General features: G+C 39.0%; 1 protein-coding gene across 8 annotated transcripts in view; it reads right to left on the bottom strand.

Annotated features, from left to right (window-relative positions):
* Positions 1 to 5,833: 5,833 nt before the first annotated feature.
* Positions 5,834 to 23,309, bottom strand: part of DCTD (dCMP deaminase) — a 58,926-nt gene continuing 41,450 nt past the window's right edge. For 6 of the 8 annotated variants that reach the window (XM_058837656.1, XM_058837659.1, XM_058837661.1 and 3 more), the window contains 5 exons: positions 20,780 to 20,891; positions 19,311 to 19,446; positions 10,391 to 10,507; positions 9,118 to 9,201; positions 5,834 to 7,163 (listed from right to left, as the gene is read on the bottom strand). In XM_058837656.1, coding sequence (XP_058693639.1) covers positions 7,027 to 7,163; positions 9,118 to 9,201; positions 10,391 to 10,507; positions 19,311 to 19,446; positions 20,780 to 20,830 — 525 coding nt within the window. In that variant the 5' untranslated portion in view covers positions 20,831 to 20,891 and the 3' untranslated portion in view covers positions 5,834 to 7,026. Of the gene's footprint in view, positions 7,164 to 9,104; positions 9,202 to 10,390; positions 10,508 to 19,310; positions 19,447 to 20,779; positions 20,892 to 23,309 lie in introns of all 8 variants that reach the window. The other 2 variants (XM_058837655.1, XM_058837662.1) reach the window with 2 other exon arrangements.

A 23,309-nucleotide genomic window follows, 5' to 3' on the forward strand; every position in this document is an offset into this window, starting at 1 on the left:
GTGAACATAGTGGTGGTAGTTCTAGGCTGATGGTTGGACTTCATAATCTCAAAGACCTTTTCCAGCTTTAATGATTCTATGGTTCTATGATCAGTGACCTCTCGCTGGGCTTGTCAGTCCTAGGATCCCAAGGGCCCAAGCTCAGGCAGATGTATCCTGCTGGGGAGTGACCTGGCTCATCTGTACCCCCACAAGAGCACTTCCAACAGGGAAATGAGCCAGCATGAACAATGAGGGGAAGAGCAGTAGGGACATCCTGTTTCTAGAGCCATCCTACCTGAACCATGGTGTTGCCCTAGAAAGGAGAAGTGTCCCTCAGATGGAAGTGTTTACCATGGCTCCCACTCTTCTCCACACAACATGACCGTGTGGAGTCAGCTGTAGTGCTGCAAGACCCCATATTTCAGGGAAGGGCAAAGGAAGGAGCAGAGAACTACAGCCCTGCCAGGTGAAGAACGACCCATGCTGACCCATGGTGATGCCACTTCTGCCACAATTCCCTCTTGCCCACATCTCTGTAGAAATCCCTGAAGGGAAAAAGGCTCTGGAAGAGATGACGGGGTCTGCAGGAAGAGACAATGAGAGGATGTAAGAGCAGGGAAGGGAGGAGGAGGCAGTAGTCAAAGCATATACCTGGAAGTCACCAGGGACCACTGCACTGTGAAATCTACTGGTCAGTTTTATTTTCGGGGTAGAGATGTGGCTCACAGTGAGATACAGTCACTGTGGGATCCCCTGGAAGAGAGGCTGTAGTCCAACTGCATCCAGCCTAGACAGGAATCTCAGTCACCTCCCACAGACCAACCACACCTGTGCTCTGCAGTGACCTCTTGGTGACCAGGCACACCAGGAGCACTTACGAAGCCTGTCCAATTGAGAGGAAAATTACTCCTGTTAGCACAAGAGAAACAAGGATTTTTGGCATACATATTCCCTAGCCACTTTGAACACTCCTTCAGTTTCGAACATGGTTGTCTGATAGACTCTCCACGCTCCTTGTTACTCCACTTATTTTTCACCAAATCACCGGGAGGTTCTTTCCCCCTACTGCGTTTTCAGACGAGCTTCCTTTGGCCTTGCAGAGCCCGACAGGTGACAGACCTCTTGTGCAACCACACACTTCCTTTTCTCTCTTCCTTTCATCCCCAGACTTCAACATCCCATCACAAATTTATTTTGCTGTCTTGAACTTCCTAGTCTCCCTGTCCTTCCCCTCAGGGCAAGTCTCCGAGAACCGACCAACACTCTCTTACAGTGTTTCCACACCTAATTAGCTCCTAGTTTTTCTCCTCTGGAAGTCAGATAAGCAATGTTGCAGTTACAAGTAGATTCACATAGACTAAGGCATGCATGATAGGGCTGTTTGTTACAGTGTGATGTCTCCAGTTGTCAAAGAAACAAATTTATTTGTTTTTGTATTTATTTAAAAGAAAAAATAATTTGTATTTATTAAAAGAAAAAATTTATTCTCCATGAGACTAAAAAAATAAACAAAAAACAAAACAAAACAAAAAAAACAAACCCAAAAAAACCCCAAAAAACCACCAAAAAAACCCACCAAAAACCCCATATCCAATATAATTACATACAGTCACCCTGGAAAAAAGAAAATACTTGGAAAAAAATCCTGGCATCTGAATGTGAAGCTCTTAAGCAAAACTTGTCAAGTGTTTCAAGAAATAAATATGAAAACCGTACCACAAAACACTAGATGCATTATTAGCAGTATCTTTAATAACAGGAAAAATATTAAAGTGCCATATTGTTTACAACACAAAATTAAAATTTTAATTTTAATCAGTCCTGTTTACCCACCAACATTCTGATTAACAGTCAGAGTTGATTGAACAGTAAAGAAAACCCTCTCACAAGAAGATATGCCACATAAAAGACTTCTGCACGAGTCAACAAGCAGCAACAGCAGAGTTACACTGCCAGCTAAAGAATGTACCCGGGTCTCTGGCAATCCAAAACACAACTTTATGCCTCTGAAGCAGTGATCTGAATAGATTTCGTTTCCTCTCCTTTGGTGCAGGGAGCCTTCCTGAATATTTGCATGGCAGAATTGAGCATCACGCTTTAGCTTGAAACAATGAAGGAGTAGGGAGGTACAGAACTGAGTAAGAAATCCCAGGAAACCGTAGGCAATTGCTTCTTTATTATGCATATTTTGCTGCTGGAGCACATAATGCTCATTCTCTTCAGGGCAGGGTTTTTTAAAAGCACAGTAAATAATGTCAACAACTAAAAATCCAGCCTATGGAGCTTTTTTTTCCTCTTTCTTTTGCCTCATATTTAGCGGGGGGAGTGCCCTGGCAGAGGCAAGATTTTCCAGCACAAATCTTAAAGCATACAAGACGGAAGTTTGCCATTCCAATCCCTACTCCTTAATTCCTCCTAAGAAGAAAAAAACCCTAATAGGTATATGCACAAAACAAATGACGGTAATCCATGTACCCTGTCACACATATCTCAGTTTTAAGCTTTGCCCTTCTGCTGCACAGTTCAGAGAAGGATGGTGCCCTTCTCACTCGTTACTCGGAGTGACAGGCAGCAGCTCTCCTGCCACAATTATCTGGTGGTGCCTTCCAGGCATGGAGCTGCCCAAAGCACCTTCCTCCTGGGATATTTCCTCAGCAGGGAAGGGGTTCAAAGCTCAGCCGCATCAGTGTCTTTGAAGCATTCAGACGACATAAATCCACTGCTCCTGAAGATGAGCAATGTTAGGAAGCAAGCTGCTGCAATTAAGCTCTTACTCCAGAAAAAAATAAAAAATAAAAAAATTGAATGCTGCACTCTTCCATAGCTTGATTAACCACATGCTTCATTAAAGCTTCCACTGCTCTTTAACTGAGCTGTAAATGCCAGGAAGGCAGTGTTTTTTTTGAATGAGACAGTTCATTAATTTTTTCCCCTCTTTCTTTCCCCCACCCCGCCCCAACCATTTCCTTCTAACCAAAGAAAGTAAACAGGTGCAGTAAGTGTAAAAGGAAGGGAACGTGGATTTAAAAGTCTCATGTAGGGTTTCTTAGTCAGCTGTGTTCAATGCTTTTGCACTGTGCCTTTCAGTAGCTCCCAAGGCTAAGACCACGAAGTAGATGCAGACTAAGTGCTTGAAATAAGTTTTATCCCTCTGTTCTCAAATCAGACAGAGTTTTACATTAGATAAACCTGGATTTTAAAGGGAAGGGAGATAAATCTGCTAAAAGAAGCTATAGTGGTGCAAAACCTTTGAGCCATCACCACTGAAGAAAGAGAGTTGGTACTTCACACTTTCAGCCCTCTATTTTATAAATCCTTTTCTTACCTGCAACTGAGAAGAAACAGCCGTAAAAAAATGGCCTTTCAGCTGTGGTCACTTCTGTACTTCATTCTTAAAGTGCTCCCAGAGCAGCAGCAACCCAAACCAACCCTGCTGGATTACTAAAGCACTGCTGCCTGCTCCTTTATGAGTCTCATGCTGCTCCACAGCCGTTTCCTGGCTCCCTAAAGCCCACCTGCTCCCCACAGCCCCAGCTGCAGCTCATAAACTTATCCCACGCACCAGGTGAGAATTAGCCCCAGCCCCCTGCAATTGCGGCTTCAGGGCATCAGGTGAGGCCTCTGTGCTTGTCCCACCTCACTCATAAAGTCTCCTATGACCCAGCTTCAGAGAGCAAAGGCAAGGGTGGCAAGCAAGAATTTTCATTAATTTTGCTTGTTGGCAACAGCTTAAAATCCCTGCAAGATTCATTTTGTTTGCTGATGAACTACTGCAGCTTCTGCAGTTATGTACATAGAGCTTTCAGGCTGAGCTATTGCCAGTGTTATCACAGGCTATTTGAGAAATCAGAACAACTGTACTGGTCACAGCACACTTTGTAATCTTTGTGAAAATATTCCCAATATACAAAGCAATAAAATGCAGTCAGTGATCAAAGCTTCAAAGATGCAGATTATGCTTTTACTCAGTATGCCAACCTGTGAAACCACCCTTTCTTAAATGAAATTTATGTAAATAAGACTGCCTGTTCCTTGGGTTTTCCAACAAGGGAATGATCTAATGTTTTGTAAGGAAAATCTAGATGCTGGCAGAATTTAGATTTAACTGTGAAGACAGCATTATATTGTACTGGATGGGACCTCAACATTTTATTGAATGTGACTGCTTCTTCTACTTAATGGTACCAAGGTAACTATGGAAGGGTTCCCCAGAGTCTCCTTTCAGGGTGCTGTAGCATGTTTTTCAATCAATCCCTACTGAGGCCTGAGCCTACAGTCAGCTCCCCTTCCCTGGCAGGCTGGGGGGTGGTTACCGTGGGAGTGGTGCTGGCAGCCACAGAAGGACCTGTGCAGTGTCACCTGGGTGAACCACCAGGCTCCAAGGGCCAATGGTTCAAAATCCAGCTGGAGTAGTGGCTGGAGAAATGAGCTGACAGAAACTCGATGAAGTCCTGCACCGGGAACTGAACAAGTCCCAGCTGGCTGAGGGCCCAGTGGATGGAAGGCAGCTTTAAAGAACAGGGTCCACCTGGATCCCTGCATCCACTGAGTGGATCCTGTTGTAGTGCCTGTATCACAGAGGAGGAGAGTCAGTGAGCACCAAGAATTAGAATGGCTGACCAAAAAGGCTGCAGAATCTGTTTTTGTAGATACTCACCTGGACAAGGCCTGAGTAACTGGATCTAACCTGTAAGTCAATGGTGCTAAATACCCTCTAGAAATCCTTCCACTCCAAATGGTTCTATTAATCTCAAACTTGAGCTTCAGCAGTAGAAATACAGTTTATTATATTGAGATGTTTTCTTTGTTTCTTCTATTAAGTGCTCTTTGTTTTGATGTCAAAGCACTATCTCCCAAACCATTAAAACAAAACCAAAAAAACCTGAGAAGTGTAGAGAACTCTGGACATGTGCAAAGTAAGGATCAAAACTTCTTCAAGATTTTCTCTAAAACATTACCCTCAAACTAAGCACACAGTGTCTCAAGACTTGCATATGCTTCTTCCCTTTCCATAAAGCTGCCCTGGAAATTAGAGTCCATTTAATGGCCTGAGTCCACTGACCATCACTCTGATATCTTGTATCTGATATCTTGTATGTGTGCCTCTATCAGATCAAAACCTGATCAGGAAAACTTTAAAATCCTATCTTTTTCTCCAGTACTGCATTTTGTTACACAACCAGAGAAGTCCTGGGGGAAAAAATAAGTTTATAAAAGTACCTTCCCCAAAACATCTGGACATTGGTTAAAAAAACTTCCAAGTTTTTAAGCACATTATATATTCACAGCATCCATAACATTTCATGTTATTTTCTAACATTTAACACTTACAGTAACTTGAATCACAATGCATATGCATTTTAATCTGAACTTAGATTAGCAGTTTTATATGAAGAAAATAGCAATGTTGCTGCAAAACCCCAAAATTCTGCTTCTTCTCTCCCCTGTCCTATTGTCAGATACATATAAGTCAAAATACTTCTACTTACTAATTCAGACCAAAGAAAAAGATGTGCAGAAACTGGCTTAGTGACATTTTATTAAAGTAATTTTTCAGGTTTCATGCTCCCCCACACACACATATGTGCAAATTTCTTCTTCTGGCACTAAGCCACAGACCAATTTTGACATGGAAAACAGCTGTAGGAAAAAGAAACTCAGAAATTATCTTATAAATGGATACACAATACATTACAGTGATCCCTTTAGTAGTCAAATGGTTCATGAACATTATGCTTTATGCAATATCACAAATGCACAAAATATGCTTTCCATATGATTGCAAAAACAGCAGCGCTCTGGAGCCAAGTGCATGACTTAATATTATAATAATGAGTCTACTTCAGTGTAGTGGATTTTAATAAGACTTTAATAATACTGGTATGAAGCCAAATTACATAATGTCCCAAAATATGAAACAAAGCTTTTGTAGAGAAAATAAAAGCTCATTGAAGTATAACCACATTAAAAAAAACAAAAACAACAAAACAAACAACCACCAATGTTATCTAAACAAAGCCATTAGGCATATTTAATTTTTAAAAATCAAATTAGAGAAAAGGAACTCAAATCTATTCCCAGATCTCAAGATAAAATTAAAGAGGATATTATTTTAGGCAACATTTATGAAAATGGAGGTACTATGTCAGCACTGGGAAACAAGCTAACATCATAATTACATCTTTTGGCACAGATATGGATATGGGTTGAATATCTCGAATTTCTCTCAAAGGACAAAAAATGATTCAGTTACCTTACAGGCGGAGTTTAAGACTAAGCTATGTTGGATTATCTAGGAACAGCTTAGAGTGCATTCATAACATAGACCAACAAAATTATTTTCTTTTACACATGAAAACAAATTCAGTTGTGAAAGTCCCAGAGGTAAAGCACTGAACTATTTACTCCCTCAATCCCCTTCAATTCTGGAGTCTTGGGGAAAGCAAGGATTTGAAAGCACCTGTAAAGTTCACTCAGGAATGGACAATTATCAGAACAGCTTCCTCACTTAAACCTGCCCAAATATGACAATGTCAGATAGTAATTAAAAGAAAAATCAGCATTTCATTTGTTGGATAACAAGCAGAACGCCACACATTCCTAAAGCTGTAAAACCTTTTCAATATTAGTGTTATGCTAGTTTGAAGATTAGCATTTGCATGGATAACATTCTTTGTTCTTTATTAGGATCAACTGTTAAGATTCACATATCCAACAGAGATCAACATACATTAGCATATTCCACTGTACTACTGGTTACAAGAAGTACTGTTAAACTGAGGCTAAATCTGTGCTGACAGCCCATCAGAGCATGTGGTGATGAATACAGGAAGAATCAGAACAGTTTTCTTTACTTATATTGTTTCATCTATGTGCCTCCACTTTTTAAGCAGTTTTGATAAAGGCATAAAAAATTTTAAGTAGATTTAGATTCCACATGACAAGATGAAGTGAGCAGGACATTTTATGCCTTGGATTTCTTGTAAGTCTACTTCAGCTACAGAAACCATTAAAAAGTTGCAAGTTACTTGGAGATGAAAAGCATTAGCAGCTTTTTAGAAAAGGATAATCACACTCTTCTAAAGACTTAATGAGACATAATTCACAGAAGCTTTTGACTTGGTCTGCTGTTAATTGAATCAAAGTCAATGATGATCTTGTTACACTTTGGCTTGAATTCCCTAAAAAAAGAAAAATACAGATATTAGTGAGTAGTTAAAACATTTTGCTTGCTTTAGTTTCAGCTAAATTTTTGAAGGAATAAAAAAATACTAAAAAAAACATCCTTGGATTCTCATAGTTTTCTTCTCTATGGGAGCCAATTATAGTGCACCACACTGAGAGAAACCTGGACAAGAAAGACTAAGACAAAAAGACACATGGGGTGGGTTACCCTGTACATTCTTCAGCTATTGGAATTTATAAATTACCCAGGAGTCAAAGGACTTTTAACAACTTAGCTGCAGGTGGTGGCATCATGCTACCAGGTCTGCGATTTTTGTTCATATATTTTTAATATATATTTAAAGATCTAGGTACAGATATAGGTATCCAGAAAAAATATTTAAATCTTCTGTATATGTATGCATATAAAAAAGATATTTGGAATACGTTTTGATAATATTGATATTTTGATCAATTTTTCCCTGCCAAGCTTTAGAAAAACACTTTCAAGCTTTGTGTCAGCATAATAAAATAATTTTTGTAGAAGGGGAATAGATCACATTATGCCATACTGGGTAAAGCCCAAACTATTTATGAGGAAATTACTTAAAAATTGTAACGTTAGAACTCTAAAATTAATACTGCCACAAAATGTTTCCTTTTATTGTCATTACAGCATCTGCTACAGCAATTAGCAAGGAAGGTATACAGGGACTGAGCATATATTTTCCAGCCTACCAGTAAACAAAAGATTATGCAAATAGTGTGGATTTAGTGCCTAATTAAGTTCTGCCGTTCAGTTCAAGAGATTCATTAAGTACCACCTACATCCTCAGCAATCGATACAAGGATAAGTAACAGTCAACGCAGGAAAGCACATGCTGCTGACCACAAAAACTCTGAATGCTTTGTTCTGAATAGCAATCTGAAATGCAAGAAACATTTCTCACCCTGGAGAAGTTACAAGATTTGACTTGCAAGAGAATGATTTATGCTTCTTAGTCAAATAGTCTTAGTAGACAGGAAATACACTGAAGGACTAAAACTGAATTTCAAGTACTGCTGTGTTTTTCCATGGATGTTTCTTAGCCCAGTAGGTATCTTTCATCCTAAAATTTTATCTGTCAGAATTGTTATGTTTGCAAATTTTTCGAAGTCTTTATATTAATACTGTAAAACTTTATAGAGCTGCAAAGCCTCCCTGACTACATAATTAGCCTCACCCACAGCATGTAACTCCCTATCAAACTCACTGTTCAACAGATTGTCTTTAGGTATCTCTGTCAGTGTCTTTAAAAACCCCAATCTTAAAACATTTTTCAGATTATCATTACTTTAAAGCCAATCTTCCAGCTTTTACCCTTTCCTCACCTAAAATCTGACCGAAGAAGATGAACAGCTGTAGGTACCAAGAATTAATTACGGGCGGCTTGTTTGACACCTTCTCAAACTGACCACAAAAAGATACGGAAGTTTCAATAAGGATGGAGTAATCCACAGAAACAACAAAATCAGTTGGTTGTTTCAGTCCAACTCGTATGATCAAAGGGTAATTCAGGTTGCAAGGCACTTCAGGAGATCATCTAGTCCTACCTCCTGCTCCAAGCAGGGCCAAGGAAGACTCTACAGAGTACAATGTGACAAATAACCACCCCCTTGACAATTTGTCTTGCATTCCAGGAACAAAATGAGTCATGGACCATTTTCTCACACAAACGTTCCAAAATTGAACTTTGACCATACACAAGACAAGAAGAATGGTGCAACAGTCTGTCAACCCAGTCCTTCTACAGAGAAAACCATCTACAAACACTACAGATGAGTAGATGATAGTCTACTATACAGAGGAATATATAAAATGCTACATAACTGATAGAAGAACATTTGCCCTAAAGTTGGTCTCTTTCACACCCTCCTTTTCTTCCATTCCAGAGTAAAGATAAAGTTAATTCTCTCACCTATATATAATACCTGCCAAATCAAACATCCGCCGTGCAGCTGTCATTTCTGTAGTGTCATGATACTTGTCAGACATGAAAATAACTTCCTTTATGCCTAAAGAAATCACATAGAAAAAACGTTAGAATTACACTGAAAAAAAACATTAATGTCTGGTGCACAAAATCAGATGAGGCAGCATTCATCCACATGCTCTACAACTCCTTGGTACACCTCTACTCACAAATGTATGCTGTGTAAAATTGCTGAATGATCTTTGCCTAAATCACTTAGGCAGGGGAAAAATATAGAGGCTTCAAAAGAGAATTCACAAGTGTTTTGCAGCTGATCAACATCTTCCTGTGTTTGCCAGACAGCATGAATATCAGTACATTGCGATTTAGTGCTGACATAAGTGCATAAGGAAAAGGATGAGTGACTACATTGAGAACAAGCAGCCAATCTACCTTGAAGAGCATTTGATTCTGTAAGTAAGAGAATTGTATGAAGCACAATGCAGAATACCATCATCTTTCCCTCTTCACCCCTCTTGATTTCAAGCCATACTGAACCAAAATAAAGAAGCGTTCTGTTTGCTGCTTTCTTCCTATATTCCTGTGGCCATTAGTAGTGAGACACCCCCCAGAACAGCAATCCATGCTGGGACTGCATGACTTCACTCAGTGATCAAAATGCGTGCTACTTTAAGAAGAGATTTTTACAGAACTGAAGCCTGCTGCAGATACTGCCTAATCTCAAAAAAGGAGGCATATTTAGGCCAGCACACTTGCTGCAGTGGCACGGATTTATAATAATTGTAATGAAAGACATAATTAAAATAGGATCATAGAAATCTTATGACATTTATGAGCAAAGATATTTTAAATTCTTCAAATATCTACCATGCATCATATTAAAATTAAAATTTCATGTAAATACTCCCAACAGACCTTTTGTCATGCAGAAGTTTATTTCTTTCTGCCCTACTCTATTCAAAGTGCCAGAACACAGTAAAATTGACAGTAATTATATGCAAAGCCTGTGTTGTTCTTTGGCAGCTCCTGGTCTAAGAAGTTACAAACCTAAATTAGAAGCACGTTTAGAATCACAGTAGATGCAATTAGCACTGGAAAAATTTGGCACCATTGAGATGCAAAAAACCCCCATAAGTAGCATCTTATGAGGTTGACAGTGCAATTAATTTAGATCTAACATCAGCAATTTAACATCAAATACATCTATTAGAAGATACCAATGAGCAGGCAGCACTGCAACCCTGAAAAAGCAAGCTGGCACTACTGCTTACCTGCCTGGATGATGAGTTTTGCACATTCATTACATGGAAATAAGGCAACATACATGCTGCAACCTTTCACATCAGCTGAGTTTTTGTTCATGATGGCATTCAATTCAGCATGGCACACTGATTAAACAAAGGAAGAAACAATTCATAATACTCATCATTAAAATAAGTCGAACAAACTAAAGTGTTACAATATAACTGCTTACATCTTTTCAAAGGCAAATAGCTTGCACAGCTTATCATAAGGGGCAGAGAATGAAATAAAAGCAGAAATACCAAGATCAATGAAGGTCAATTGTTCTGACCAGGCTGCCGATTAGTAATGATATCATTAAGTGCATTAGCACTGCCATTTGCTAACACCTATTGCAGGCAACAAAGCCGTAGGCTGTGGGCCAAGCCATTGCAACCACCCTTAGTGAAGCAATCTCTCACAGCTTCACAACTCTCTGGAGTATCTAACTGCCAGTATAAAACAGCTCATTTATGTGTTTACATGCACAGATAGGAACAGTCTAATGGTTGTAGGAGCGCACTGTGTGCTCTTAAAGGCAGCAGAATCGCCAAGTAAAACTGAGCAGCTCTGTCCTCTGGGCCTCAGAATGGCTCAGTGCTGCTGCAGGATTCTCCCACCCCCTGAATACATGAGACACACTCAGCCATAAAAACATCCAACTTTAATATCAGAATGACTTTACTGCTCATTAAAAGGTGCCAGACTTCACAAGCAGGAAAACAAAGTCCTGTATTTCTCCATGGATTTGAGATAGGCCAGGTAGCAATGGACCATCCTGCCTTACTCCACCATTAGCACAATAGCTGTTTCTGGACAGCAGCACCTTAGGGTTTCAGTGTTTATACACTACACATGAGCAGATTATCTAATGTGCTAGCAACACAGCTGAGAAGAGCACAGTTTCTGTGTCATCCACAATCAAGCTCTGAAAAAAAATGGGATCTCTGCAAGAACTTCCTGTTTACTCCTAGGAATAACAGCAAGTTGCATAATTTATATACCTACCTACTAAGAAACTGCCTGCTGCCCTGACTTCTTAAACAGATGCTAAAGTGTGGTGTGGGTTTGAGATAATTTAGAGACCTGCATGTGCAGACAACATTAAAAGGTTTTCCACTGCTTTTTTTGAAGAACAGATTTTTTTAAAGTCCTTTTCTTCTCCCTTGCGCCCATGTGAAAATTAAAACAGACCAAGTTTCACCACACAACTTCATAGTACACTTGGTGCTATATGCTGACCTCCATGTGAATGATCTCACCACACAAATAACAGACTGCAGTACCTTCAACATGCAGGAATCATCGCTGAATGGAAATGTTTTCCATATGCGCTAAATGTCTACATGGAATTTTCTATACAACAGCTAATGCACTACAAATTTACAGTCTAACTTACAGGACACAAACCTTCCCGTGCAGACAAGTCACAAAGGACCGAACACTTGCTAAAGAAAGCTCAGTATTGGCTTCTACCACACCCATGTCATGCTGTCCACATACCTTCTCATAACCAGTAAAACCAGAAACCAACACAAAAAATAGGAAATTGAAAAGGAAAAAAAAACCAACGAAGAGCCAAGAACCAACACATTAAGGTTTCTTTCACTATTTTTACTGTTTCTATTGCAACTGTTATTGGGTCACACTGTATTTTAAATATATGCCATTAAGTGTATGAGAGATGCAGTTACATGAACCTATACATTTAGAAAAACCAGAAAATATGTTGAACTCCAAGTATATTACTAAGATGCATCAATCTTATAAAGCCTTTACAATAAATAGTCAGAGAATTATTTTTCTGGGGCTATGGAGGATTGAATAAAAGTGTGACATAATTTCCACCGCTGGAAGTAGAAATTATGTCAACAGAAACATCACTTTTAAGTTTCTTTGAACAATATATTTATGTTCTAGGCAGCAGCTTAAAAAACAGAAGGTCTCCAGAAAGAAGGATGTTTTCAAAGACTCCCAAAACTATAAAAGAAACAAAACTAATTCCTTCAGTAAATCTTTTTCCTTCACTAAAACTCAGAAATCTTCAGCTGTAAAGCCAGATAAGTTTCATTACTAGTACTGCAACAAGCTTCCTTCCTGCACTGAGGGAAATGGGAGAGAAAAAGGTTCTTTTGGCAGACTTCTACAAACTTTCAACAACAAACCTCTTCCCAAGCAAAAATAGTATCAGGCCAAGCATAACTTATAGAAGATGATCAGCTGGAGCAAAATAAGTTTTGCCTCCTCACCATCTTCACACAATCTGAAGTTAAGAAAAATTACATCCCATGTGGACAGAAGGCACAGAGACAGCAATAAGAAACAGACTAATCATTCCAAGACAAAAAGTACTTAAGTCTACAATGAACAGAGTAAGTTTTCATTTCAAATAGAAAATGAGGTGCATGATAAACCAAATATTTCTGACTGAACTTACTGGAGAAACCAGTACAGGACCAGAACCTTGCACTGATTCCAGAAGTGATAATTTTCCATCCAGTATTACTTTTTTTTTAGTCTACTGGGCTATTGAATACCAAACCATTTTGTCTCAGTTGCTGTGATTTGAAAGTATATTCTGGGGAACTATCATTACACGAGTTTTTGTTTTATACATCTCCCTAGACACCTGCTACTTATAAAGGGATATTATGCCAGATGGTTCTTAAGAAGGTGCTGGCATCAGACAAATATTTTTAGGCTTTGTCCCATCACTCTTAATTCCCTCTTACTCATATTCACCTCTCTCTGACAAATAGGCATTGAGCAGGTAAGATAGATCTATTACCTGCAGATTTTTCTTATAGACATGCCCAGCTTTTTTGAAAAACAAAATAAATCCAGAAGTCCAAAATCCCTCTTGTTAATGACTAACTAGTTTACATTTGGGGTGTTATGAAGTTTTATAAGCTGTTAAGTATTCCTGCTAATAGTTACAAATTGTCCTCTCTGAGATTCTCAGAAGCTAACTTAAAATAACCTTTCACAGGTGCACAGTATTCAGAACTCTGAAAATTGGATCTTTAAGCAGACTAGTAAAACTAATAATTTTTACAATACTCTATAAGGAGCTCCAGAGCTTTGGTATTTTTAAAAAAATATTCACATACAGCCAACACAATATCAAGTCCACAACACTGGTTTCCATTCTGGAAAAGTAGCTTGAAAAGTATTCTCAAAAGGCTTCATTAGCTGAAGAAATAACCATGCAACAAGAAGTTAAGTGTGTGTGCTCTGACATTCCCACCACCTGCTACTATGTTCATGAGAGGGGGGGAAAAAAAAAAGTAAAAAGCTGATGATTGACTGCTTCATTACTGGCAGTATTAATTGCTCGTGTTTCTATCTCTTCTCATTCCATGCTGGTTTTTGTTGCATAGCTGAGGTGGTACTCATCCTTAAGATCACCTGTAAATAAGAGACCCCTGCTTACCCTATAAATGGTAATTTTTCAGGATTGAATACTTAGCATGAGCATGTTCCCAGTGGGTTGCAGTCAGAAGTACTCTTCCCACATTCTAAGTATGTTCTGACTAGCAATTTTGTAAGAACCACAAGACTAGTCAAAGTGTTTAATACTGTTAAAAGGCTTACATGCTTGATGAAGTGCATGCTAAGGACAACCATAACTTTAAAGACCCTTTAAAGAAGCAATCGGAGAAGGGCTAGGGAGAATGACTTTTTAATTATATTAATTACTAATTGAGCCAGACTAAGAATTTTGTTATCCTTTACTTGCTGGAACTCTGACACTGAACACAGCAAGAATCACAAAATGTATCAAAACATTAATTTAAGGAATGGAGTCTGGAGTGACAACCACTGGGGGCAGTGGTTGAAGGACCTGGAATTTGTAGAATGACATCTATTTTTTTCAACCCGTTCAAAAGCATCGATATGATTGCTGGTCACTTCATTAAGGGCAGGGAGACACTGATACTGGGCTGGTACTGCCCTCAGCCCTTCCTGCTGTTCTCTCTCTTTCTCTCTGTATACTGGAGAAGAGCAGCTGCTGTGGTCAGGGCAACAGAGACAAGGATAACAGCAGCAGATTTGTTGGGAGTCCTAGTAAGAAAAATGGAACCCCAGCCTCACTGCTTTCTTCCATGAATAACGAGTACTGGGAAGTGAAGATGGCACAGTATTGGCTCACCTCATCTCATTTATGAACATCACAAAACTTGCTGGGTCAGAGAAGCCCCTCTCAAAAACCTGAGCAGCATTAGGCAACCCACTCTATTTTATTTCACAGTTTCTCTCATCCTGCTCCAAGTTAGTTCTACTCCTAGCAGAACACAGAGGTGTTCCTTAGTGGGCAAGTAGAACAATGGGAATTGTTTCTAAATCTCCAAACTTTCTACACATTTGATGTATGACACCAGAACCGGACAAAAAAACCATGCAGGACAAGAGTGAGTGCCTGTAAGTGGAGACCATCTCCTATAGATCCCCTTCCCAGATAAAACCTCACTTTGCACTGCCAATTGGAGAGAGAGCATCACACTTCTTCAGAGTGCCTTATCAAATTTTGTACTGTCAAAATAACAGCTTCCATAAAACTAACATTTGCCTGAATATTGTTGAGTGTTCATTTCTCTGAAAAATTGACAAAAAGCTCATAATCCTAACACAAGGAAATGTTGATAACAGTTTGTTTCATTTTACACAGCAGGTACTGTTCAATTAGAGCATACTTTTTGCCACAGCACATATTTTATCATATTTGAACCTGTATAAATATTTGTAAGCACACTTACTCAATATTTTCTGTATTGCTCAGAGGTTTCTAATTTTGCCAGTCATTTTAATTTAAAACCCTTAATTAGAGACTGGTTGTCAAATAGATGTTCTTAGATTACAGTGGAGACAGAGGGCATAACAGGAGCACAGCAACTAGATTTAGTGGGAAGATTTGTGTTAATAGGAGAAAAATGTAGTATTTTAAATGATTGGTGTGAGAAAACAGACCCTCAGATTCATCTAACAGAAGCAGAGGGCACACTTTTGACTCTGGAAGACAGAATTTTGCCTAATTATTAAGAAGCTTCTGTACATAGTACTGAACACAATGCTTCAGGAAGAGCTTTTAATAACATCTTAGTAAATGTTTAATAACATCTTAGTAAAAATGGCCTTCCATTTCTCTCATGTGCACACACACATCCCTGCTGCTGTCAGTGACTGGCAGCCCGGAGCCAGTTTCAACATAACGATGAAATCCTGATTTTGTGCTGTGAAAAATGGCACTCTGTAAAACACTCTGTGCTTTCTGATACAAGAAGGCTATACTGTCCAAATATACATCACAACTAGAAGGAAGAGCCTTTATCCACTTCAAGAGTCTCATAAGGAATGCACAGTATCAATACAGGCAATCCATGTCACTATTCCTGTAATATCCAAATGCCTTGCAAATGTTTGCATCCTCTAAGGAAAGGTGAACACTAGCTACCACATTTTGATGCCTTCTCCCAGTAGCAGCTCAGGTTACACCTGGATTTCTTAATCAAGCACAACCCCTAACAGTGAGCTGAGCAGAATCCACTCTTGAGGGTGAGATAGATATATACAATATATTACAGCAGACATAGGTAATCAAGACAGTGGTGAATTCCCAATCAACAAGTTTCAAGATACAGCAAAATTCAAGAATGACAGGACTTGTTTAACCTCACACAGAAGTTCAGAAGGTAACTGTTGCCAGAAAGTGCACAGGGAAGAAAGAAGGGTTAACCAAATTGAATAAGAAAAGCTAAAAGAACATTGCTGGCACATGCAAGAACCTAAAAACTAACCACAGATAAATTTAAGGTGGAAATTGGAAGATTTTTAGCCATGAAACTGGATCTGATCAGAGCTATAGAATCAATGCACCCATCAGTTCTTCTAGAGCTCAATAAATTTGTTATATGATCACTTAACACCCTCCTGCAAAGATCGCCTCTGGGTCCAATCCCCTACTATGTCTATGCTGCTAAACACAGACAGGGCCAGGCACTGACCCCTGGTCCTGAAGCCAATTGGCACAGACTGGCTTGTGCTCATCTTAGGGCTCCCTCAGCAACACACTACCTTCAGCCCTGGGTTTCCTCAAGCTCCAGGAGTCCCATGACACCACACAGTTATTTTGTATGTCTCAGTTCAAAGTGCATAAAAAAGCGAGAAGACTTTTATGCAGCCCACCAGAGAGGGATTTTCAGAGCATGAAACAGAGTATGTGTTGCATATCTGCCAGTATGGCCCAAGGGAAGGAGGAGGGTTAAGCATATCATCTCAGCAGGCTTTTCATTTTAAGTCTATACCTGATGACTGTTCTCTTGCAGTCTTTTTTCCATCCTGCCCTCTGGAGCACCATTGGAAGAGCAATACTGAAGCTTTGCTCTGGAGAAAGCTAGTCAGAGTGGTGAGAAACACGGGAAGTGAGCTAAACATTCACAGCTAACCCTAGAGGACCCAAGACCAGGTGGTCAGCACTCAGATCCAACCCCAGACCTTTTCTGCAGCACTGCAGATGCATGAAGTAGCACCAGAAAACATCTTCCAACTTAGTGTGGTGATACATGCACAATTACCATCAGCTTCATCTAATAAGCTACATTGCAGTGATGAAAGTGCCATCATTCCCATGATTAGCTAATGGAGCACACAGTACGATGGTACTGTCTCTGAATAAGCCAGTAAGGAAAAAGCAAGGATAAAAAGTTCAATTTACACAAATGCTGTGATGATTAGCAAAAGGAGAAAGGAAAAATGACAGTTTAATGAGATTTTAGCAGCAATTCTATGTGTCTCTGCATCTACCAGAATTTTTTTAAGCAGAAGATTTTTTTTTTACATATACTTGTCTGGTCTGTCAACTGTGCTATCAAGATTAATAAGAAATTGCTAGAGTTTAAATGATCTGTGAATTACAAAATAGGTTGTTTATTCATCACAGCAGACACTTTGTGTTACAAAGTTGTGATTTTTTTAATGAGGTGAAGACTAAGAAAATGGTGGGGGAAGGGCAGTAGTTAGACCAACTCCAGGAAATCAACTTAGCTCTCCAGGCTGTTACTAGTTAGCTCATTTTTTAAACATCACATGCTCCACATCTTCTGCAGTCAGACTTAAAAAGAAAAAAATTCTCACATCATCTTGTACAAAGATTGCTCACAGTACTTTTAGTTTAAACTGGTCAGCTTAGATTTGAGTGCTTGGAACATGCCCCAATGCCAGAGACCACCCATGCTGATTTTAGCTCAGAAATGAGACCTTAGAGCAGCATAAAGATTCAACCAAAATCAATATTCTGTTTTCAGTGCTTTATATTTAATCAATGAGCTAACACTTGTTTCCTTGCCCTGTAAATAAAGAGCAGTCATACCAAGTTGTACCATTATGGTCACAGCACTATAAGTAAAAACAGTGGTTCAGAGCAGACTTCAAATTTGGCCCTATATTGGGAGTATACCTGTTACAAAAAATATTATGAAGTGGTCTCAAGCTTAAGAATTACCATTAGAGGTTTTATAATAAATTGGTGAAGTGAACAAGGACAAAGTACTGGGGTTTTAAGAAGTCAAAAATATCAAACTGATGAATTATGTGCTGAGCCACTGCATATCATCTTTCACTTCAATACTATAGAAAACCAGAAAATGTCTTTAGAAAGAGCTCTGAGTGAACTCAGGCCATGTCAAAACTCATGTAAGTTTAATTTCTCTATCACACCAGTTGTTAAAGTTACAAGTAAGAAACAGAATTAGTAGGCAGAGATAAATACTGGTCACTGGAAAAGAGTATTTCTCTGCAAAAGGTGAACTCTGGTGCTAACCTTCCCCCATCCATGCAGGGAGAAGGAAAATTTCCCAGGGCTCTGGCCCTCCCTTTTGTGCTTCTCCACCCTGCCATACCTGTGCTCAAGACAGGCTGAGATGCAGCACAGGATGAAAAAGCTCTGTTCTTTTCTGTGCCCATGGCTTCTGCTGCATTGGTGTCACACAGAGGTGCAGCAGGAGCTGGAGGGGGTACAGAGAGACGAAGGGGGACTTAAGGAAGCATGGGAGCTGTATGGTCTCTTACCAGTCCTAACCAAAGTTTCTTCCCCACATCAGCCATTGCAGGCCACCAAGGCAGCTCTCTACTCAATTTCCACGCACCACAGACAGCACTCATGGCATGACGCCTGAGGCAGCCCAGTCTCCTTGGTTCCTGCAAACCACATCTGATCCAGAAAAGTCAGCCCTGCTGATAGGTCCACCAAATTTCACAGAGGGCCTTTTAAATAACACTTACAGAAGACCAAACTATGCCTACTGCAAAGACAAAGGCAAGATCCAAAGCAGCAGTCAACCACATCTACCATGAAACCATCCTTGCTCTTCATTCCTTTTGTCCATTTAGTAACTGGGAATCAATCAGAGGCTAAAATAAACCGTGAAAGTCACCTCACCCATAGAAGGGTAGACCCACGGCACACAGACTTCAAGACAAATATCCAGCTTCTTCGTAGTACATATAATCTATGCCATCAACACCTGAAATGGAAATTTCCCACAACCACTGGAGTTGTATTTTAGACCTGTATTTTAGACCCAATTACTTGTTTTGCATATACACACTGAAATTTTTGTGGAGACAAACACACAGAAGCAGCAATCATCTGTGTGCTGCAACTGTGTGCTAATGAGCTGCTTCATATTTACAGGCTTTCACTACCCAATCCAAAATGGCTAATATTTATGAACCTATTTCACCAGGAAGTCAGTCCTACAAAAAGACTGATTTTTATCTTGGTGTACCACATACGGGCACATTAACAATAACATATTAATATGAATGGAAGGAAAACTGATCAATACTTTAACAGCTGAACTTTTACAGATACAGACATCACAAGTCTAACCTGTCAACCACAGGAAGCCTTACCATAAGGATATTTTGTGTCTAATCTATTTGCTCCTGTTCTTGTCCAGGGTAGTACATCATCGCTGCAACCATTAGGCATCCCATTGTAGCCAATTCCAACAATCTTGTTTTCTGAATTTACAATGCAGGCACCAACCTAAATAAAATCAGATTTATATAGTGTCAGCAGCATGCAAAACAATGTGTCAACAACAAAGATGAGACATGAAAAGTTAGTCCTACAATTTTCATTTAAGAGATACAAGCTTCACTTAATTTATAAAGTCATATCATCTAGTGAGCAGGGCTACAATTGTACCTAACTGGGTTTGAAATAAGTCAGGGCAGATGTAACTCTGCTCGCACTTGGGTCATGCTGTTCCCATCCCAGCCTGCCAGCACTGTTCCTTGTCTGCTCATGAAACGAACCTAGTTCAGGCAGCACTGAATGAACCCTGGTGATCACTTAAGTTCAGCTTCCCAAACTAGCTTTCCCAGGAGCAGTATGAGCAACATGAGCAAAAGAAAAGTTATGAAAGATGTAACAGAAATACAAGTGCTGGCTTATGCAGTCCTCACAAGCCTTTGTAGCTTGTTACAAACATGAACTACAATTTTAAACCTTTTAACTCCCACCCTTTATTGCTTCAACCCAAGTCTACAAAGGGACTCTTCTTAAATGATGATGTGTCCCATTTTTATGTGTTCCACCCATATCATTTGTTGAAATTGCAATACTATTAATTTTAATTCACACAATGTGTTTATCAATCAGCCTTGGGTAACAAAACTTTAGTCCCAAGTGAAAAACCTTCAGAGAGCTAAGTGCCATAATGTACAGAAGGAAGTGAATAGATTATTTTTCTGGTATTTGCTTCCTGATTTTTTCACACAAAGGAAATCTAACAGGATGACTGGATCCTGCAGAATAACATGTTTCAGGAGCTGTATCAATGACATGAAATCAATATTGAACAATATTGAACAGAGGCACATGAAACATGTGAAAAATGGGAACAGACAGTGAAGCATAGGGAACAGGGGATTCTGAGGGAGGAACAAGCTAGATGAAAACTCTAGTCAACCCAATAACAAACAAACAAGTACTCTTACAGGTGAGGAAAAGAAACTTGTAAAGGTTGTAAAAGGTCTTTAAAAAATTACAACTTAAAACTTTCAGCAGTTTTATCCTCCTCTTAAAGTGACTGTATTTACTGGAAAAAGGAGACAAAATTCATGCATTATTTTAACTTCCAGATAAAAAGATGATTTCTAAAACTCCAAGCTACAAATAAATGTACACAGAATTATACACGAGGTCAGGCCCAATAACAGAATTTCTGTAACAGAAGGTGCTGACTACGTTAAAAACTGAATAGCTATATACTGAAATAACTTTTATTAGGAATTTCCTGAAACTTCTATGTGTACATCTGATTCAATATGCGGTATAGATTAGGTTATCTTATTGTTATATGTTGCCTTCTTACCTGAGAGCTTGGATCCTTGCTTCTTTGTGCTGACAGAAAAGCTACTGCCATAAAATATTCAGGCCATTCCAAATAATCCTCTCTTTTTTTGTAGGATGCTTCACTGCTGAAACTACAGTTTATAGTAAAAAACAGCCATCAGCAAACACCACAGACCCAGAGATACTACAAATTTTATTATTTTAATGTGCACAAGTTTAAAATAACCAGGATCAGAATGTGGCTAAGACCACACATTCACTAATATTTTGATAGTAAAACCATCAGTGTTAAGTGCTTTCCAGGAACTTATATATGCAACATTTCCTTTCAAGGAAAAGGCATCCAAGCAAGGTTGCAAATTTCATTTTTAGATAAGAAGGTTGAGATATGCAGAGCACTGAGCAATTCAAAGACAGAGCAATTTATCCTTTATAGATAACACCTTGTATATTTCAAAGGTTCAGGTATATCATGTACTGCCATTCTTCTCACCCAAACATAATCCTTTTTATGATGACTGTGATAACTGCCGGCCTCTAAGTTATTTTGTACTTCTGCCTATGACAAGTGCTCAGTAGCTTCCTATTTGGTACCTTTCTCTGCAGGTATTAATTTCTGACCATATGTTTATCACCTTAAGTTTACCTTTTGTTACAACATTTACCACCAAAGATTTGAGGCCATTCCAACAGTTCCCTGCTAATTTTCTCTTGAGATTATGTCTTACGAAAGCCTTCTGAAAACTGACAGGAGATGGGTTCAAGAACTTTTTCTTTAGATATAACATATAAAAGTGCCACAAAAGGTTGCTTCTTTCCCTGCCCTGAAGAGTACATCTGGAGGAAGGAGGAAGGAAAAAAAAGGTGATACATCATTTTCTCATGCCTCCTTATGGGTGAAAGCCTGCTCAGACAGTGTGAGACACAACGGGGGAATTTCTGTGCTTTTCAGCTCAAAGAAAAGAAAGGCAGACATCTCTCTCCACAAATATACTTAAGCTTTGAAAATTTCAAACAAAAGAGCAAATTAGAAGAAATTTCTCCAAACTCTCTCACCTATATTGCTACAACTTGAAAAACAAACCAATGGAACATCTCAGTGATTAGCCTATCAAAATACAAGGGGCACAGTACTTTTCTTCTTGGGCTCCTCTTACCAAAGACTATAGCTTAAGACTAAGATACCCTTCTTGTGATGTACAGCCATGCAGAAAAATATATCACAGGTAACTGCAAGCAGCAAGACATCTCCTAGCAACACTAGTACCACCACATTCAGAAGACAAACATTAGAAGGCAAGTGTTTAGTTAATCATTATTTTTATAACTAAAACCATGTATTAGAGGCTTTCAGTTAGCTTGTCATAAAGAGGTTACACTGTTTGAGTGAAAACAATGCCAGCACATGATAAAATTGTACTTTAGAAACCTACAAGGTGCTATTTACCAAAGATAAATTGCTGGTTTTGAATAATCTGTATGTGGCACATTACAAGTTAGCAATTTTGGCTTGTTCTTGGAATGAGGATCATCTTTAGGGCTACCATCTCAAAGTAAAGAGGGAGGAACACACAGTCTTGATGTAACCCACACACCTCTCTCACACTTTGACAACATTGGAAATAGTGCCCAGAATTGTCAATTGTCAAAGCAAACATGCAAATCCAGTATGTGATTCTAAGAATGCCCAAACTGACTTGAATCACCGTAACTACAGAGTTGGGGCTATATCCTACCAAGAAGGAAAAGTGCTCAGAGAAAAAAAGAGATTAAAGACAAGCCCTCACACCACTCTGTGCCAAACTGAACTTTGACAGGTTAACTGAAACATCAAGAAAATGTTTCAGCTATATGATTATTTAAAATATCTAAAAAATAGGGCTTTACAAATTCTAAAACACAACTGGACTTTAAATGATCGCTTCTGGCTAAGTGACATTCACAGTGATGTCTTTGGAGAGGGATGAAACACAATGCAGAACTACACTGAATAAAACATTCTGGGAAAAGGGCTCCAGAAAGATAGTAGTATTCTGAACTAAGAGGTCGTGAGTTCTTCTTTTGTTAAATTATTGCCTAGCAACTCTACTTATTCAAAACATAACAAAAGCTAGTATTTACTTTTCTAATAAATACAGAAGTGTATGTAAGTGGAGGTCCCTCAGAGTACCAACTTCACAGGGAGAGGAGCATATCTAAAAAATAAGCAGAAAGCTTACATCAAAGAGAACATAAAAACCCCCCAAAGGGCTTACTCAATTACTTCTACTTAAAATCACTGTGTTTGGCAAGATAATTCCCTCAACTCAGTGCACAAGAACTCAAGAGTGTGAAATGGGTATAAACCACTTAATTTCTGATTGAGCAGAAGCCAAGGCCTTGGCTAGCAGTCAAGCACACACATGAAAATTAGTTTATGGATTTGGGGCAGCTGATAATCTTCTTTATGCTCATTTGTAAGTTCTAGAATTGCATGAATGAAAGCTACTCTAAAAAATACTATAGCTAGCTGTAAAACAGGCAATCGAGGCTTACCCTTAGGATAACCC

This window comes from Poecile atricapillus, chromosome 4 (genome assembly GCF_030490865.1).
Source record: "Poecile atricapillus isolate bPoeAtr1 chromosome 4, bPoeAtr1.hap1, whole genome shotgun sequence".
Lineage (NCBI taxonomy): Eukaryota > Metazoa > Chordata > Aves > Passeriformes > Paridae > Poecile > Poecile atricapillus.